This window comes from Phoenix dactylifera, chromosome 5 (genome assembly GCF_051530095.1).
Source record: "Phoenix dactylifera cultivar Ajwa chromosome 5, Ajwa_hap1_PhDact_Kaust_v1.1, whole genome shotgun sequence".
NCBI lineage: Eukaryota > Viridiplantae > Streptophyta > Magnoliopsida > Arecales > Arecaceae > Phoenix > Phoenix dactylifera.
In genome coordinates this window covers 34,356,944-34,377,881 of record NC_143194.1, presented here as the reverse complement: position 1 = coordinate 34,377,881, position 20,938 = coordinate 34,356,944, and the positions used below count along the sequence as shown (strand labels likewise).

At 40.1% G+C, this 20,938-nt stretch overlaps 1 protein-coding gene across 10 annotated transcripts; it reads right to left on the bottom strand.

The window, feature by feature from the left end:
• Positions 1–10,751: 10,751 nt before the first annotated feature.
• On the bottom strand, positions 10,752–19,643 carry LOC103707359 (protein GRAVITROPIC IN THE LIGHT 1). 10 transcript variants are annotated; one of them, XM_008791811.5, is made up of 3 exons: positions 19,258–19,440; positions 19,067–19,175; positions 12,881–14,777 (listed from the first exon to the last, which is right to left on the bottom strand). In XM_008791811.5, exon 3 carries the CDS (start codon positions 14,596–14,598, stop codon positions 13,153–13,155), a length of 1,446 nt encoding a protein of 481 aa, XP_008790033.1. In that variant the 5' UTR covers positions 14,599–14,777; positions 19,067–19,175; positions 19,258–19,440; the 3' UTR covers positions 12,881–13,152. The 10 variants fall into 10 exon arrangements, 9 of the variants coding, with proteins under 9 accessions (XP_008790033.1, XP_038985130.1, XP_088578670.1 ...); XM_039129202.3 differs by having other exon boundaries at positions 12,881–15,369; positions 19,067–19,181; positions 19,258–19,439; XM_088722544.2 differs by having other exon boundaries at positions 12,881–14,784; positions 19,067–19,181; positions 19,258–19,439.
• Between the last annotated feature and the right edge of the window lie 1,295 nt (positions 19,644–20,938).

The window sequence follows — 20,938 nt, the reverse complement described above, 5'->3', positions numbered from 1 at the left end:
TCCAACCAGCTTAAAGAAGTGAAGTTTACGTAGAAGAATATTGCTCCCAAACACCCGCTAGGTCACCTCAGGTTCACCGGATTGATGTGGCAGTCGGATGCTGTTATGGTACACAACGGGGTTGGTGGCATGCGTAAGTGCTTGCCGACCACCCAACCAATTACTGACTTCCACGTCAGATCGGTAAATTCACTACTCACTAGTCATCTGGTGAGAGATCTCTACCTTTTTCCTCCGTAGAAGCCATTTCATGACCATGCCGCGTAAAAAATTAGAAGATACCGTGAAAAACCAACATTGTGTTCGTATAAATTTTTGAAGAAAATCTTTTTATAGACCGTTGGTAACATGGAGACATTGCTGAAAGATCTACCGTGCTTGAGAAATGGGTCTAGTAATTTGTTTTCGTGCTACGAAGAAATTGTGGAGGAATATATAAATGCTATGGAACATGTTCTGCTAAATTAATCCGAATTAATTTATGGTGCTCTAATTTAGTGGATAAGCATGATATATGGTGAAGTGCTTTGGTTCCGTGTGGTTGGTGATGATGGTATGTCAAATTCACAAGACATGACCCTTGGCTTTCTTCAATATCTCTTGTCGATGTCAGCTTAAATAGACTATATACGGTCGTACATATGTCAACAAATTTAATTCATATCTTTTCGAGCCAGGGCAGTCTCTTTGGGTTATGGAGTTTGTGCATGGGCAGGATGGTGAATGACCGCAAAATTGGATAAAGTATTTTTTTTCTTCTTGCATAGTGAGAGTGCTTTTGCTTATAAGCCAGTTTCTTGGTTGTTTTTTTTTTCCGCTTCTGTTTGAGAAGCAATAAGGAACAAAGAAAGGTACAAATTGAAAGAAATAATTTTTCTAGATTTCTTAGAGAATAGATTCCTCAAAATAAAAATCTAGATACTTAATTGGCCCAGAACGTTCATGTAAAACTGATTTTCGGAATTATGTCGACGTCTTTGTTTGCTAGGCGTAGAAATTATCTAAGAGGCTTCTATCAGATTCAGAATGGTATTCTTGGACGAGTTTGAGTCGCATTTTTTGCCCCACTTCTTCACCCAAGCCATCCACATACAAGCTTAGTGAGATTGGAGCCTACTTAGGAGACCCAAATAGATCTAAGCAATAGTTTAAAATAACCTCATAAAGGTCGCAGTATCAATTAGATAAATATGTTAGGGCCTTGACCAAATTCCAAATCTGAATGTAACTTGAGTTTAACTAGCCTTTAATTGGGCGTGGACTGAACCCGCTAGCATCCTTACTTTGGCGGCGGGGAGGGGGTGAGAGATGGTTTGCCATCCGCTTATAGTTTAGTCTTTTTTTTTTTTTTTTTTTGCTAGTCTTTTGATCGGATAGTAGGAAGGAAATAATGATAGGTCTTGTTAGGAGTCACTTGCTAACCAACACTAGTTATATGCTACGGAATTCTAAAGACAAGGAGATTCTTTAGCAGTGCTCTCAATCTGGTAGCCAATCTGATGTTAGTTACGATGGGTTGGGAAGGTTATAATTCAAATCCACCTGATAAGTGCTGCAAGAAGAGAGTTTGAAAAATCTATTGGAGGAGAAAGAGTTTTAAAGATGTATTTGGTTCAAGATAGAAATCAAAATAAAAATGGATTGAACCGAAAATCAGAATGGCCATATCTTTCAACATATTTGGATTGTAACTGAAATTGGAAAGAAATTTTAATACTAGGAGAGAGCATAATTGGATTTTGGAGGATTGGGGCCTATTCTTGTTTCCCTTGAAATTGGAATGGAAATGGACCTTTCCTAACCAAATGGCTAGTTTGAGAGTCGCCCATCCTTATTCCTATTCCAAGTCTCAACTCTTTCTAACCAAACATGTTCAAACATATCTCTAAAAATTAAAAATTAATAAACAAGCTAATTTTTTATAAGCCACTTCTCTCTATTGTAATTTTAGCGGTGAAGCATCTCTGGAATGCTTCCTACGCGAGGTTTCTGTTGCATTATAACTACTAAATTGAAGTATATATTACATACATAGCGTATACACATCTAAATGATATTTGTATATAGTATACGAGTGGCATGCGTTGCGCATCCACAAGAAGACACTCAAAAGCCTTATAGAACTGCAAATTACTAATTAGTTAATAGTTAGTAGATGTCATCGATCATTAACTATTAAATCATGAAATCAAGGGAATTTTTTTTTAATTATTAGTACTTTTTTAATCAATTAAGAAAGAATTCACTGTAGTTGCTTGAATTAAAATCCTCTACGGATGCACCCCACCCATCCGGAGGTCAAGCTTGTTGCCGTGAAGGGAGAGAACATCTGGACTAGAAAGTGCGGAGAGCAAAATGTCCTTGGGCGCTTGCAGGACAAACCGCACGTCAGGAGAAAGACTTCGTGCACCCCCCCGCGGACCCTGCCCTTCTCCTTTCAATCCATGACTCAGATTTCATGGCCAGTTTTCCTTTCAAACCTCAAAAGAACCGCACGTCAGGAGTAAGACTTCGTGCACCCCCCCAGCAGACCCTGCCCTTCTCCTTTCAACTATGGCTCAGATTTCATGGCCAGTTTGCCTTTCAAACCTCAATAGTCGCACGAACATCACATTTCATATCCAAGTCCATCCTCCCGTCCCTTCTTCTCCCTTTCCTCGGACCTTTCAAACTTCAAAATACCTCCTAGTTTCGTTCCTCCGGGGGGCGGCGATGTGGTGGCTACAGTGTCCATCTTTGACTCCTTAGCCGCAGATCATTTATTTAGGCTGAATCAGCCGATTACTTTCTAAGACCACCACCAGCAAATGGACCCTACTTCAGTTATATTGGCCTTGGGTCAAAGGAAACACTTGCCCTGAATTGTGGGTGTCGTTCACGCTCAAACAACCCCGCCCCACAAGCTGTTTTCAGGCCTCAGTCTATCAAATCCAGGCTTTGGTTCGTGCAAATAGCCAACAAATGCAAGCACTAGCTATTTGGTAAGAGCAAGGACTTCCTTGGAAGGAAGAACCACTTATCGGTTGCTTTTCGCAAACAAAAACCAGATACTCCATTCTTAGTGGTGGCGACTGTGTCACCTTTCTCAAAAAATAGTGAAGAGCAACAGCCAAACTTTAATTCTTATTCTAACTTAATTATAAAGAGCCACAAGTACAACTGGTCCATAAGATACTTATTAACTATAGAGAACTTAATTGTCAAATTTAATACTATGATATTGGAAGGCTTAGGAGATTCCAAAATTTGAAGACTTTCGGTGTGCACATGCATAGTGTCAAAAGAGTTCTGGTAGAGTAAGAATCGGGTTAATAGTTATGCTGCACCATAGTTAGAGTTTTCGGACGAAGAATTGAGTCATGGCCCAATAGTTGCACGCACCATTGATCTGGGAGGAGTTTGTGGGTTGGATCGTTGAAAGAAAGCTCCTCCTGTTTTAACCAAGGTAATTTAACAGTTTAACTTCACCCCAATTATTGTCCAAAATAGAAGAAGATGGCGTTTCAAAATAGAATAGTTGAAATAATGTGTTCTCGATAGCTTTAAGAGCTTACTCCAAAATAGACCGTGGAAAAAAAGAGAGAGAATCCAACAATTTCACGAGGTTCAACGCGTCCAAAGCCGCCTCGACCGAACCGGAGACGAATTCAAGTGATGCTGACGGTGGGGTGGAGAGAAGGTGCGAGGAAATAAGATGCCGGCGGCTTTTTATTTATTAGCCTCGCACCCGCCCTCCTCATGCTTCCACGCGGCAATGTCCTAGATTTTACTTCCCAAGAAAGACCTCTGTTTCTCCTGCAACAAAAACCAGAAGATGACACACCAAAATCGGAAAAGAATTGAGAGAAATATATATGATACATATGCAACATAAAATACTCATACATGATGCATCTCTCTCTCTCTCTCTCTCTCTCTCTGTTTTATTTTTATTTTTTTGAAGGAAAAAGCATACATCTATTTGACTACTATGCCACTTAACTTCATCCCCACGCTTCTTGCTCTCTCGCCTCCCTGCCCTTGCTCTTCGGTCTATTCCACTTAGCACGCGGAGAGGAGTAGAGCCCACCATCCCTCCTCCCGCTTATAAGGCCTCCACATCCCCTCCAAACCTTCCCGAATCCATCACACACATTCCATTCCCCTTACTCCTTCCAGACCCTGAACACCTCGCCCCAGACTCAACTGTTTTCCTCTTTCTCCATGGCCTCGGATAACAGGAGAGTGCCGCTTGTCCTATTTATCTCTCTTCTGTTCCTCGCACCCTCTCTACAAGCCAGGAAGCTCCGGAGTGAAGCAGAAGTGAAGGTTCCATCCTTCGAAGCTGGCTTGCTGCTAAGTGCCCTCCCCAAGGGAAGCTCGCCACCTTCTTCTCCTAGCAAAGGTGGCCACAACACTGTCACAGCCGGCACATCCAAGGGCAACACTCAGCGGCTGTTGGGATCGGTTCCGAGCCCTGGGGTTGGCCATTAATTACTTCTTCCCCTAGCCCCAGATGAGTTTGGCTTCATTATATTAGGAATTTTTGTTGGTCAGGATTCACAATTTTTACCTATTGTTAACTTTCTCCTTTTTCTTCGTTATCATTGGTTTGGCTTGCTGTACCGAGTACATACATAGACAAGAATGAGAAGAAGTGTATATAAGATAAATAAATATTGGAGAGGGAATCCATCATCACTTCTGTATTCTTGTGTCCCTTCAATTATATAGACAGAATTTTTACAATATAGTGTTGAGCATATATAAGCCGAGCTTCATGCGGTTGCTTCCGATTCCTAAATTTACTATATTGCGTGCTCGTAATGTAAAAGCAGTAGCAACGACGGAGCATGCGATACGAATTTGCACGTCATGGTACTACGTGCTCCATCTCGGGATGATAAGATGTAATATGATCGTCTTTAATTTATTGATGGGATTGATTTTTTTTTAAAATGCGAGCTGAACCTGCTGCAAAGCCTTGTGAGTAAGAATATAATTTAATCTTTTCTTCAAGAGTTACATCAGGTGTCGTCAATCAAAATTAAAAAGAAAAATGATGCAAGAATTATCTGTGTTCAATCTCTAGGAGACACCTCTCAGAGCCCAAAGTTGGAAGGAGCCTTCTCTGTCAATAGGCTATGCTAGCTTGTTGACGACTGTATATATATATATATATATATATATATATATATATATATATATATATATATATATATATATATATATATATATATATATTCAACATGAACCAAATATAATATAATTCTCGATAATGCTAAACCTCCTGTGCTGCCACGCATTTCACACATCTCAAGAGACTGTGGTTATGTCTTTTTTCGTGCAAGTTTACCGTTAGATCATCGACCATATAGATCTTAGAGCAATCTAAGTCTGTCGCTCACCTGCCTACATAGATCTCAAAGTGACAGATAGATGATCTAACAGCGAACTGGAAAGAAAGATACGACACTTTCCCCCATCTTAGGAGGTATGTCAGCATTAGTGATGGTTAATTTGGGTAGACTAATTAGAAACCTTTTTGAGTTATTTGACTAAATCCTGTCGTCCTGCTGCTGTGGAGATCTCAAGGTATCTATCTAGTGCCGTCTAAAACAGTTGGATGGAGGGTACAAGAAGAAGAAGAATTTGGCAGAAGGCCATTGACTTCATTGCAGGGATACAAAAGGGCTAAGTTTTACTTTCACCTACTTTTTGGGTTTGGTAATCTCAGGGATCCACCGACTCGAGTGTCCCCATCGTTTAGGTAGAGGGGTTATTATTTAATGGGGATAAAGGATCCTCGGTGCAGGTAAGTCCAAGCAAATAATGCCAATTAGTCGGAGATCCTAAGTCCTATTTGGGCGTTAGGCAAACGAAAGCTAGTTGTAAGCGAGCACTAGTGTCCTATCTCGAGTGCAAGCTGGGCCAACTACAACGCTACCGGCCATCTACAACGCCACCCGTTTGTATGCTATGATATCATCCGTACTCCTAACTCTTTTTTCCTTTTTTCTTTTGTCCCTCTACGAGGGGAAAAGAACACCTCAAGTCAAACTACATTAATCTACTGCTCGAATGCCGATTAATTTTTTAAAACATGTTTGATATTTTACATGTTTATGCACATGATTGATTCAAGTGGATGCATGGAATATTTCATAAACAGTCATGGTCCTATCGATCAATGAATTGCTCATGGTGAACCATCTCATCGCAACTTTTTCTATTGCATGGCCATCAAAATGCACCGGTGCTTATTGCTGTTTCATTGTAAGTTTGATCGTTGTTTGATTTTTTTTTTCGCTTTTTAAATGCGAACTGACATGCATAATTATTATTTCAATGAACTTTTTTTTATATTTTTATTTTTATTTTTTTGTTAAATATATATTATGATTTTTTTTTTCTTTTTGCATTAAATGTTGTCATTCCAAAGACAGAAATATATGACAGATTTTGTTTCTGTTTCTGTTTTTTTTTCTATAAAATTTCATGACAGATTTTATAATTGGAAAAAATCTGTTTCCATGCTCCTCTACCTTACAAAGATCTTTATGTGCCATTTGATTTTTCTTTGTTCATTCTGTATTCATTTTTAGAATCCTATATATATATATATATATATATATATATATATATATATATATATATATATATATATATATATATATATATATACATATATATACATATATATTGCTAAATGGATATTCATGCAGTTCTACAACGAAAACATTCAAAAAAAAAGTCAAAAATAACAAATTATGGAGCACCCTAGACAACATTTTTTTTTTTCAATGCACTGAGAGCCTTGAGAGGTGTATTCATTGAATGGTAACGTTTGTTCAAAGAGGTTTCACATGCCTAAAAAACCATTGCCAATTATACATGGCATTTCATATTAGAAAGTGTTGCTTGATGTCTCCATATAAGCATGTGATAGGTAAAGTTAGTGCACTCAATCACTTTTGACTTCATGTGAATGTCCTACTTGTGGGCCATTAGGCTGGAGAACTCCCTCCCGTTTAGCAAAGGCAGAGCTCTTATGACTAACTAATTGTGCTCTTGACGTACACTGCATGAAACCAGCAGCGTTGATGGTGAAGCAGACAACGGTAGTATTAGACTCCTTAACTCTCTGCTTCCTTAGGATATACATGGAAAGATATGACACTCAAATTCTCCACGCTACATGAGAGTTCCTTACGGACATACGGATTTAAAAGGTCCCATTCATGAGAATATGCCTTGTGATCATAAGATTCGACTCCAAAAGGAATAAGAGCAAATACGACAAGAGAAAAAACAAAGCACCAACTGGTTTCTTTACAAGCAAGATCAAGGGGGAGAAAAGAAAAGAAAAGAAAGATCACCAGTTATTGAAACAGTATTTAAAATCAAGAGTAGCAGCTATAGATTATCTCAGGAGAGAGATGTGCTTGGATGGCCACCATGTTACCCATCTCATGAGAGAGATGGATGTGCTAACATCAAGAATAGAGATCGAGTTGAGGTGCTCAACAATAGTCATCCATCTTTTGAAATAGATGACATAGCACTATCCAGACATATACAGATTCGAACCCCCTCCCATGGCCGTGCTTGAAGTTCCAAGCGGCCTTTTTACTCCCTAATTCCAGTGGGAAGAGGCTTATGCTAAACGTGAGCCATTTGTACACGGAATTGGCCCAAACTGGCTGCCTACTCGGTGGCGGAGGACGAGCACTTTTGGTCTCACTTTCAAACATGCGCGCGGCTCCATCTGGATTTGTTGTTGGAAGCTGGAAATTGGATGCGAGAAACATATGGCAAAAATTGGCGAAGGTTGGCAGCAAACAATTCACATCACCTTTTTAGGTGATAATTGAATCCTCTACGAAGTTGCAGAGGCAATGGAGACCTTGCTGGCCAGCACCGAAAGGTAAACTGATGTTCTTTTCTTGTCGGTCGATGTGTTGAATTGCAGTGTTGGTGATGATGAATATTACAACTCCACCAAGAAGAGCAAGACAATGAAGCCTTTATTTCTGTAACATATATAATAGCACCATAATTGAAGGAAGAGAAAAAGGGGGCTTTCTTTGCATGCATGCCTTCGAAAGATGCCTTTGCTATTTGTACATTATGTATACTTAGTATTTTAGAAATGCAAATAGGGTGGATTTGGTAGGATGAGTTAAAAAATTGAAACCAAATTTGAAATCTACCACAGCCACTCGAAATCGAAATCGAAACCAAATAAATTTTGAAATAAAATAAAATTATAGCCCCCACAAAATCAAAAACTGAAATTCATTAAAAAATTTTTATCCATTTCCAAATATTTATATATAAATATCCAAATGAAAAATATCATCTATAATTTTTATATGATTCATACCAACTCAATTAATTAATATGTCCAAAAATAATCACACAATCATCCAATAAATTCAATAATTATAAAATATAATAATCTAAATAAAAAATAAGTACTACATATCAAAGAAAATAAGTGCGACAGACACAATAATCATAAAAAAAACTGAAGGGGAAAAAAAAAAGGTGTGTCTCTAATCTCCAGAATTCGCCCATTTAGTCATTTATCCAACCGAAGGGCGTTGGGTGATTGGTGAGCTTCTAAGCTTGCTGCCTTGCACACTGAAAAGAAAAAGATTCCTATGTGCTTGCCATCAAGTATTAAACAAGTTTTGCATGGGTTTAGTTATATCCTTGGTATATTCTCTAATTTCCTTGTTGTTTGAATTGTGGCATCTTATTGTATGTACTATAATATAGGATAGGACAAATACTATAATTAATTTCTTAATTGGGATAATTATTTGTTTATATTATCTTATTCACATTAATAAAAGTTGAATTTCTAATCACTATTGTCCCAAGGACTCCAACCTTCTAACCTCATGCTACATACATACAATATTACAATATATAATGGTAACAAATTAGAGCCGGTCTATGACCTATGTGGACCAGAGGATACTGTAGTACGGATTGATTTAAGCTAATTATGAGATGATTGTAGTGTTTATGATTGGATTTAAATGGATTTAGACTTCTAGTCTGGCAAGCATGCTAAAGCTTAAGCAGAAAGAGTTTGTGAGGACTCATGCGAATGTATATTTAATCCTACATCGACTATATACTGGGTAAAACTTGAGTACTTATAAAAAATCAAGAAATTTTAATAATACCTTCCAACTAGTCTTTTTAGATAAGGTCCTGAGTTGCGACAACATATTCATGAGTCCACATAATTAATTATAAGTGTGGATTTAGGTCCAAGTATTTAAGATGGCCTAAGTTAGCCCAAAATAAATGGCTTGCTAATGTGGCTTGAACAGTAATATGATGCTGTAAACCTTATTGAATATGGATGGATGTACTCTGCATATGTTTAACCAAGGATACCAAGATAAGATGACGCGACCTGACTGTAATCTTGAGAGAAACGTCATGGATAGCAAAACAATTGGGCAAGGAAAAGGAAAAAGAGTATATTTCAGAACTTAACAATCGAGATGGTATCCTTAAGATATCCAATTCTTGTATGGCATTTGGGTAAAGCATTATGAAGTTGGTGCAACAATGTATCAATGTTGCAACTTTTGCCCAAATTCTCATCCAATAGACCAATGTACTGCAATGGTGGAATGCAGTAGCATTAGAAATTCTAAATTTTGCCACGAAGAAAAGGCCAAATATGAAGATAAAAGGAGGTGATCAATTATTTCATCTGCATCTCCACCAAAAACACGTCTAAGGACGATTCCAGTTTCTTTTCCCTAGATTCTCAACAGTAATCATTTTGTTCTGCCGAGAAGCCAATTATTTGTGTGAAAGGGTGCAATGCAAAATGGTTTGGATGGAAATTTTAAGGACTCTCATATTATTGTATCTTGTATTCAAAGGATACATCGTTACAAGGGCCCACATGCTTGGGCCCTTCGCCTAAAACCAAGTCCCACTGTGTCCATGGATGGAGAGCCTAAGAACTACACGGAAAATAGATAATAACCATGTGAAATTCAAATATGATTAGATCTAGATCAATATGCAAATAGGACAAAATAATGGATCAAAAAAAAAGTAATTAGAAGATATATTAGAAAAAAATAAGGGAATAAAAAAAGAGAAGGGAAAGAGCCAGGCCAACTCTCCGATTAAATCTATATAAAAACTCCAAAAACTGCATTACATGGACTCCAAATCCCTATTTACAACAATAGGAAAACGATAATACAAAGCTATATTTCCAACCTATCCTTAGAAGTACTCTCTTACTGTTCACGTAGACAGTGGAGCATGAATAGTACTGTAAATAGTACAGTTACCATAATGTGGCTTATTTAACTATCTATTAAAGCTTCAGATCAGAAGATCTCAACAATAGACTAACACAAACCAAAGATCAAAAATAAACAAAATATTAAAACAAAATAGACTTGTTCTTGGATTGGATTTGGTGACCCGCAACCTGTCGATGCCTAAATAACTATGCTTGTCATGGTAAAAGTTGAACCTATTTTATTGGCTTGAAACCATTCGATCCTCCTTAATCTCCTTAAATTTGACTTCACAAATAAAAAAACTTCACTAGGCGAGTTGATAATGTTAGTTACCAAAGAAATTGTAAAGACTCAATGGCAGATGGAGCTTAGCAACTTGCTTTTTAAATTTATATATATATATATATATATATATATATATATATATATATATATATATATATATATATATATATATATATATCCTCTTCTAGCCATCAATCTATCCATATTCAACTTAATTCATATTAAAATGACAAGAATAAAATCCCATCCTGTGTCTGATATAGTACCAGGAACAAGCAGGGAACAGTAGAGAAAAATAAAAGAAGATGAGAAAAGTTGTTTGACATCCATATGAAGCCATCATGCTGTACTTGGTAGTCTTGGAAGCATAGAGCTAAATTCTTGCCACATTACCAAAAAATACAAAAATTGCATTTGCCACTTGTAATTATCATAGCACAACTGAATGTATAGAATGTTACAGCATAGAGATATCATCTTTCTGTCATATTCTCTCAGTGAGAGATCATCTTACTACACCAACAGAATGTATAGAATGTTACGTTCTCTGTTTATACATGACAAATACCACCTATAATGTTTGAAGCTCTCCCAAAATCTACATTGTTTTGGACGGACAGTTGTTGCCTTTGGAAAAAGGCGGCCCCCGGGCTCCGATGGTAACGCTAGCGTCGCTGGGTCGGCTCTAAGTTGGAGGGGTCGAGCCGGCCTGGACTTTCAGAAAACAAGGTCGGGCTTTTGGGCCTGGGTCGCTGGATAGGTCCTCTTCCGAGTGAGGCCTCCGGCCGCCAGCCCATCAAGAAATGGAGCCCATCAACAAAATAGGTATGCACTCATCAACCATGAGAACATCTGACACAAAAAGAGGCAAAAACGTAGAGCCGATGGACAACTGACCATCCAAGAGATATATGTTATAATAATAAAAAAAAACTATCTTGTTTTTCAGTAAGTGATGAACTTAGTGAACTCATTTATGGATTTATATTGACCGAGCGATCTAGTTCTCTCTTCCACGAGATCTTGATGCTGGTTTTCCCAATTTAGACATGATTAAAATTAACTTAATCCTTTGCTGAAATTTTTGAAAGGAAATGGCCCCGAGCATGGTTAATACGTGAACCCAACTTGGCATCAGCGCGACTTATAATTCGGTGGCTTGCCCATATCATCGGCTTTGGACATGGTTGCTTGCTATCTTTTTCATTGACGTTGCTTTCAGGCCTGTCATGCTTTGGGGAACACTAGCTCGTTACAAGCACCTTGATTCACGTGTCAAGCCCATGCCAGAACAATTGTCTCTCCCCTTAAGAGTCGTACAACACAAATGAAAGTGACCTGTTCCATGGGAAGAAATCAATTAAAACTTTCCAAATATTTTCTTCTTTCCATCAATTCTAAGCTGAAAAGCTAACTCGAGTTCATCATCTATTTTAAAAGTTTAACTCGGTAAAACAGAGCTATCATCTCCAATAAACTAGCTTGTTTGGTTAAGACGTGGACGCGCTACCACCACCGGAGAATCAAAACTATAAAGAGAAGCCTGGTCTGATATCTGAGACAGGTCGCCGTCAAGCACAGATCTGAGACACAAGGACTTGTTTTACATGAATTTGTAATAGCCGATGAGAGAAGTTGGTGCTGTAAACGGAAAATCAACACCACACAAGTACGTAAGCAACGGAAAGCATCAACAGAGTAGTAGAGAGTTCATATGAAAAAGGCTAATACAGAAAGCTCTTACCACCATTAATCACCAATTTGATTTGAGTACCCTGATTTGGGTGAAAAAACCCAGCATTCCTCTGTGGATCAATTCGGAACGCAGTCACGTAAGCTAACCAGGTCCAGCGTGCTAGTAATAAATAATAAATTTAACTGGAACCATGGGGTTGGAGTCTTGAACTACAGAGCCGGGTTGTCCTGCATTCATCCTCAGCACAATCCAGCCATTGTAGCGGTGAAATAAACTCCGTCTATCTCAAGACCAATAACCAAAATTAACAATAGAGAACGCATCAGCCCAACCGGGACACAACGACAACAAAACGGTCTCCTCCGGGACAGCCACGGAGCATAAAAAAGGCAGCAAAAAACCAACCATTCTAGGATGTCGACATCCAGAGAATCCCATTTTCTTTGGCGCCCATTCGTTCCACCTCCCACCAAATAATTCTATTCTAATCACCCCCCAAGACCAACCTCCATTATTATTCTTCTAATTAATCCCCCCCCAAGACAAACACCCCCCAAGTTCCATACTCACTGAGCATATTACCACAACATAACGTAAATCAGTATACCATCTGACGCTATCTACCTTCCAGATATCTCTAATAAATACTCATTTAAAATTCTGAAAAACAATAAACACTACCATATATATACATAGACGTTTAAAGAACCCCTGCGCCACTTCCCATCAGATCTGTCACCCACCTTACCACCGTCACGCGTTACCGCCCCACGGTCCTCAACAGGACAAAAGGACCGCGGGGCCCAAATGGCAAAACTCCTGATGACATCACGACCTTAGAGTCCAGACTAGGCTTGGATACCTCCACCGCCGTCCGATGGATATCCCAGAGAAGAATCATGACCGCCCGCCCACCCTAGACGAGAGATAGACCTTGCACTGTATCAGCGTCTTCCCCACCCGGAACCCGGGGACCACCGTGAACCCCACGGCGGGGGGCCTCACACCGGCCGTGTCGTCGTCGTCGTCGTCGTCCTCCGCGATGCTCTCCATGTACACCTCCGAAAACCGGGTACCACGGCGGGCCTGGAAGATGGACCCCTCCTCCTCCGGCCCGAACGAGAAGAAGAGGCAGTGTAGGAGCCACACGCGCCTCGCCATCTCCGCGAAGCCGGCAAAGAAAGCCGACTCCGGGAACCCCCGCCCCGAGCTCACCAGCGCCCTCTGATCTAGATCACCAAAGAAGGACGCCTCCATCTTCGGGTGGACCAGGGCCAAATACTTGGCCCTCAAGAACTTTCCCAACGCCGACTTCTGGCCTTTCCCATCGAAAGCCTGTTTTAAACTCACAAATTGGAGGTCGGTGAACTCTTTAAAGAACCGGCGCTGGTCCCAGGCGGACCGGTCTGCCGAGGAGCTAAGATTGAAGTCACGGCGGTGGAAGTCGGAGAACATCTTCTGGCAGACGAAGGATTCGAAGGCGAAGATCCGGTGGCGAGGCTTCCGGCGGAGCACGTCAGGCTGGATGGACCCGGCCGCGGCGTCGAGGTCCCACCCGGCCGATTCCATCTCCCTGACCATCAGCTGGACAAAGGACCGGATCGATTTCACGGCGTACCGCAGCGCGGTGAGGAAATGGGTGGGGTTCAAGCCGGAGAGGTGGAGATCATCAAGGGCGGCGAGGGAGCGGCCCGGGTGGAGCCTCGCGTCGAGGGCTCGGTTCTGCTTCTCGGAGGACAGGAGCTCGGCTTGGAGGGAGAGAATCTCGGAGTCCTTGAGCTGAATCTCGGCTTCGAGCTTCTTGGTGGTGATCTGGTATGTCCTGAGGAGGCTACGATGCTCCTGGATTTGGGCCTCCAGGGCCGACTGGGAGGCCGGGGGAGCGTGGGATTGGAGCTGGTTCTTGAGGTAGCACTGCTTGAGGACGGAGAGGTGCTTGAGCTCGGAGACCACGGACTTGTCGGCGGACTGGATGGAGTCGGGGTCGTAGGGTGACTGGGCCACCTGGAGCTGAGCGTAGGCCGCCTTGATGGCGGAGATGCTGGCGAAGAGGTTCGCAAGGAGGGACTCCATGGCCTCTTTATCCTTGGAGGAGAGCTTCTGCGAGTGCTCCTGCTGCTGCTTCCCATCCTCGTCTTTGTGAGGCTCGGAGAGCATGGTGGAGTACTCTGTGAGGTTTCCTGAGAGCTTGAGCTTCTCCATGATTGGCTTATATTTGTCAGAGGCGACACCAACGCCGCCGCCTCCGCCGGAGCCGGTGGCGGCCCGCCGGAGGCGGAGGATCTTCGTAACGGTCTTGGCCAGTGACCCAAAGTTAGATGGCGCCGGCCTGGCGGTCTCCATCTATTGCTTTCTTCCGAAGGGGAAGCCCGTATTGTAACCAAGACAGAAGAGACGGTAGGGCGAGAGAAATAGAAGTAGCTGGTGAGAGGATAGATGAAGAGGAACAAACGGAGCTGAGGCGTCCCGCGCGGAGAACAAATCCAACGGCACTGAGAGAAGCAATCCGACGGCTGCGGTCCCTGCTTTCTTAGAGGAAATGTTCCGTTAGAACTTAGAGGTGGTCTTTTTTAAGGGTTTATTCTACTTTAAAAATGGAAAAGAACCGGCAAAGGAGATTTTAAAGAGGGCAAAGAGTTTCTCATCTAAAAATAAAAAAGGACAAAGTGAAAGGCAAGAACGAGCTAGTGTGTACGGCATTAATCAAAAGTATGAATTATTCATTTAAAATATTTTCTGCAAGACATGATATTCTCATATGGGCCATGATGGGGAAATTCCTGCATTGCAACATTAAAAAATCTACATATATGATGTAGACAAAAAAAACCGAGAATATGTTATTTTGAGGGAACAAATCTAGAATATGTTAATGGTGACGATTGTCGCTAGGTATCGGCCTAATCAAGACGTCGAGCTGATCAAGCTACTAGAGTGCTCGAATGATCAGCTGCTCGAACCATACGGATTAGCTGAAGATAGTGATATGTCTTCGAGGTGGAGATATAATGGATGTTTTGCTCGAATAGCGATGGTTTCAACGTTGGTCGCTCCCAAAGTGGTAGTGGAAAGAAGAGATCATGCTTGGACCTCTACTCCAGCACCAGATCCTATCTGAAACAACAAAAACAAAAAAGTCCTTTTGCTAGAGAGTGTTTCGTAAGGGATTAAAGTTGAAATCGGATTGAATACTAGTATATCCATGTCTATATTTATTTTGTTTGACAAATATAGATGCAGATACGAATATTAGTCAGATACAAAAACTTATATTCATATTTATTTTAAATAAATATGGATACAAATTGGATATAAAAAATATAGATACAAATGATAATTAAACTTTATGATCACAAAATCAAAAATATTACTAAGTAAATAAGAAATCAAGTTAATAGAATGTTAATGTGGTTATTTATTTTTAAAAAAATTTTATGAATATCATCTAAAATTAAATAAGATTACAAATAGAATCAAATATTCGAATACTGATTGGATAGTTGTCTATCTATATATCCATATTTATTTTTTTTGACAAATATGGATACAAAATACGGATATTAGTAGAATGCTTACATTTCTATATATATTCGAATAAATTCGAATATGAAAATAGATCTGGACGAATATTATCTCATCCATTTTCACCCCTAGAATGAATCTTTTGATGCTTAAGTCAAATGAATTCTCATGAAACAGTAGAGATGTTGTAAGAGCGGTACAATGGCGGCACAAAGATATTGTAACAACTCAAGATCTCACCCAAAATAGCTAGCTGAAAGTTTTTATTATTTGGATTCCTTGATCCTGTATAAGTACCCAAGATCTACTCAGCGAATAACCGATGTAGGACTAAACACACGTCCGTATGAGTTCTCACATACTCCCTCCATTTAAGCCCTAATGTCTAAGGGTTTAAATCTATTCAAATCTAATCACAAATTCCACGATTGGCCCGTGGTCAGCCCCAATGGATCCGTACTTTAGTATCCCTAGTGCACATAGGTTATGGAACGGGTCCGCTCAGATACCATTTATAACAACCTAGGACCTCACCCGAAATGGCTAGCCGGAAGGTATTATTTGAGTTCCTCGATCCTGTATAAGTATCCAAGATCTACCAGCAAATAACCGATGTGGAAGTAAACACATGCCCGCACGAATCTTCACATACTCCACTCATTCAAGCCCTGACGTCCTCATCAGGCTAAGGATTCAAATCCATTCAAATCTAATCATAAATACCATGATCAGCTCGTGGTCCGCCCTAATGGATGCGTGGTGCAGTATCCTCTAGTCCACATAGATTATGGGTCGAATCCGCTCTGATACCATTTGTAACAACCCAGGATCTCACCCAAAATGGCTAGCCGGAAGTTTTTATTATTTGGGTTCCTTAATCCTGTATAAGTACCAAAATTTTATCCAACGAATAACCAATGTGGAACTAAACACATGCCCGTATGAGTCCTCACAGACATAAAAGAGTTCAAAAATATTTACCTATAGGATCTCCGAGAAATGATTTATGCATACAAGGATCGATGCCCATCGCTAAAGAATTTAAAAGTACGAATTGATCGTTTTTGGTAACCAACCGCACATCCCAAAATCATGTGCGGATGTTTCACTTGCGTTCACAACATGGTCCAGATGTTGCCAACTAGAGGAGATTTTAAAATTTAAAAGACTCTCTACGTGTCTCTGGATCGATCATGTGGCAAGCTTTGTTTGGTTAGTCAAAAGCTTCATGGTAGCTATTGGTCGATCTCCCACGTCAGCTACAAATAGCAAATTTATAGCAGCTACCTAAACATGCTCAATTCTCGATATTATCAGATTTGGATCACCCTTATAAACTCCCGAACCCCAAGTTAGTGTTAAGAATGGAAGGAGTATTATTAATATATTTACCCTCTCTATAGGTCACACTTTATTATGTAGACCCCCTCTAGACAATGAGATAGGCGTGAACTTTTAATAGCTATAAGCAAGCTTTTATCGGATGAAACATGCCGGTATGCAACGCCTGGAACTCCCAGACAAGGATACCATATTTAGGTAGATACATGTAACATGATCTATTAAGAAAGAAAACAAAAATCGAGTCAAATATGGAAAATACAATCCTGTAGAAACGGTAGGATCCTATGCTTACATTCACACAAAGTTTTAGAAAGGTCGTCTGCATGATTACTTTCAAATGAAAAATAATATTGGTAATTTGAATATTTCCAAGTGCGCAAATTTAAGACCCGGTGCAAAAAATATTGAACGGCAGATGGGCAGAAGTCCTGAAGTTCTGGAAAGATCCTTTGGAAAAGTCGGGTCTTAGATGGCCATTTGGTCCAGGGGTATAAATGGACCGCGTCAGGACACCAAACCAGGGGTACGATTAAGTTCCATCCGTTGAAGAATTAATTGTAGAATTCATCGAGTTCCAGCGAACCTACCGAACGTTGACATTGGCAAACGAACACTTAAGAGGGTTCGGATTGCATCTTTGGCCCGAAGTAATATTTGTTTTTTCTTTTTTTCTTTGCAACATCAACCATTGGATCAACCTTACAAATCTCTTAAAGCATTTCAAACTCTCTTTCATCTATCAGCACAGATGTTATAGATGCTATTGCGCGATCCAACAATACACTTCTCGAAAAAAAAAAAAAAATCTTTTGTGTGAAGGATAGAATCTAAAATCGCTTTAGAGTCATAAGAATTATTATTGACAATTACAGCTCAACCAACAATTTCCTATACTGTTATCAAGTTATGAATATAATGCATCTGCCAATAGCCAGCACAAGGAATTAAAAAATACAAAGATCTTCATACATCAATGTGGTATCCGTGGTTAATATGTTGGATTGTGGATGTGGTTAGGTTAGGCTAACACAGACCAAGGAGAACCTAACGATTACTGGTAGTCTAAAACTAGCCAGGCCCAGAATAAGTTGATTAGTTTATTTGGTTAGCCTGATGACACAATAAACCATAACCTTGCCGACTACAGTCCTCCTAAACGGGAGCCAATGGCGAAATAGGAGGAACATAATGGAGACCAAAATGACTTTTACGTAAAATCCAACGCAAAGTAGAGTTAGACTTCTTTGTTTATGTCTATTGATCACGTTGCATTTTCTAATTCGTCAGTAAAAAAAATGGAATTCTTTTGTTTTATTCTAACACGGAATCTGGTGGGTTCCTAGTTGTATAATATGACTCGCACAGGACAAATATTCCCGAAGCGGACCCACCCACTGCTAAAATGCTCACGTGGACCATCACGATAACGCGCCCAAAAAGCACTTCCAGATTCAAAGCGTGGCTCGACATGGGCAGGACTTTGTAAGGAGAATAATAGCGGTTTTATATTGCTACCCCGGCCCAGCGCTTTTTGAATGCGTAGCCCCATTTAACCGGCTATAACCGGTAACTATTGATATTCGAATTCAAAAAAATTCGAACACGACTCGTACGGACACTCGATGCATACAACGGGGAGTGAAAATATAAACCGGCGCTTGATATTTTCAATATCGAGCTAGCAAACAGAAAACCACAAAAAAAGCATAATTAAGGAAAAAATAATTAAACTGTAGTTTTTATTAAAAAAATTCGAAACCAAAAAAAAAATGGCGAGCGGCAAGGCCTGGCCATGCACGGCTTATAATTTTATTTTTCTGATCTTCGATTTTTGTCGGATTGCAGCGATCGATTAATCAATCTAACTGAACTGAGTTTTTCGTTACTCGGATCGGAAGAAGAAAACGAACGCAAATATTTCAACCACTGAGGTTTGAAAACTTACCAGAAATCTTGGATCGGAAAAGGGCTATGTGCGCACTTCCTCCCCTTGGTCCTTCTATCCCTCTTCGACGAAGCCTGCGCTTCCGATCCGATCGTCAGACATCGGACGCCTATAGCTATTTTACTAGTTAGAGAAGTAGTATGCGGAGGAGAAATCTTTTTCGCTCAAAGCTCGTCAATGGAGAAAATTACCTCTATTTTCTAGTAATCGGGGGCTTATCGCCTAGAAAACATCGAAGACGAGGGCGGAGAAAGCGAGGCGGAGAGCGAGGGTGGAAGTAGCAAAAGACGAGAAAGTCGCGCGGGAAGGGAAGAAAAGGAGCGCAACCGCGTTCGAAAACGCGGCATCGGAAATAAAGAAACCCCTCTGAACTTCTCCCGTGTCCATTTATTTGTAGGGTTTACCACGCTTAATTACAGAAAATGCCCTCCAATTTAAAACCTGAAATTCTGGGAACATCTTTCATCCCGATTTCTCTAGAAGCTCCGTTTGCGTGTGAACGGCAGGGGAGAATTCTATTCAAAAAAAAAAAAAGGACCGGGGGGTGGATGGTCTTGCCTTGATTTTGGACTTTTGGTAGGCGTGTTCTGGGCATTCTAATTGTTACGGTCAATGGAGTGATCTTTTTCCGCTAGGTGGGGTGCGGGTTATATTTGAAAATTATCGGATAGGTCCGTTGCCACTTGCCACGTCGCTCATTCGATTTTCTTACACCCGATGCCCCTTTTTGGTAGAGTAATTATTTTTTTTCTAATCACCAAAACACTGATCTTGAAGGCATGCGGTAGATTCGGCGATGTGAAGTCGGGCTGTCAAATAGTCCAATAACCATGGAATGTAACCCGTAGACCAAAAGATGATCAAATGTTGTTGAAACAGATCCGATTGAGAACCCTCTTAATATGATAGAATATTTGTCAACCCGATCTCGGACAGACCGAAGTTTTTAATCTCGATATGGTCCCAAGTACTTTACCTCGATTTTGGCCAACGTGTTGTTCCGGCTTAATTCAGTAATAGGAAAACTCCATCTATCTCATTAAAGACCTAGAGAAGGTGGTTAATGCCCGTTAAGAAAATAGTCATGCCTAGCTTAGTCATAATTGTATAATTAAAGCAATTATCACAGTGTACATGTTTTTACCATTGAATGTTGTGAAGAGTCATTACCATGCAGTTATTGCATGCTCCATTAATCTGAGTAACCAACGCCAATCTCATCCTCTATATAGAGGAAACTAGAGGATTCTTAAGTCATTCATTCTATAAACTTCACTCTCTCTAGAAACTCCATCTTTTTTTTATTATTTTTTTAGAATTCGGCTAACTTAAACCTCGGAGGATCGCCTGCTAGAAAATTGCTAGCAAAAGAATTTTAATTTCAGATTGGATTTACATCTTGAAAGCCTAGTTAACCATTTCACCAATATCTCCATCATCCATCAGCACAAAGTGTTTCACTTTAGATTGCAGCCAACATCAATCTCACCTTGAGAGTTAGCCAAACTTAACAAACCTTAGATTCTAGCAACAACACTTCCGATGCCTAAATTGGGTAGAACTTTGGTAAAAAAAATATAAAAAGATTTGAAAAGTGAAAAATACAAGTTAATAAACGAGTAATAAGATTAGGTTGAAATAAGATGTATGCCTGAGTTTTCTAGCCCTATCTATATAGAAATGAGAGTGCAATTCCATTAGGCTCTAGGTTCGAGATAAGTGGACGGGCTACAACCATCTACTCTTATCTGCACCCTTGAACTATGTGAAGCTATAACTACTTCTCCTGATCTCTCCAGTTTTTATATGTGCTTGCCATGTATCACGTTGCCGCTAAAGGTGTTGTTGCTAGAATCTGTCAATCTGAGTTGA

What these genes read in the sequence shown, in the direction of transcription:
- LOC103707359 (XM_008791811.5), bottom strand. Translation starts at nt 14,598, where the DNA reads ATGGAGACCGCCAGGCCGGCGCCATCTAACTTTGGGTCACTGGCCAAG.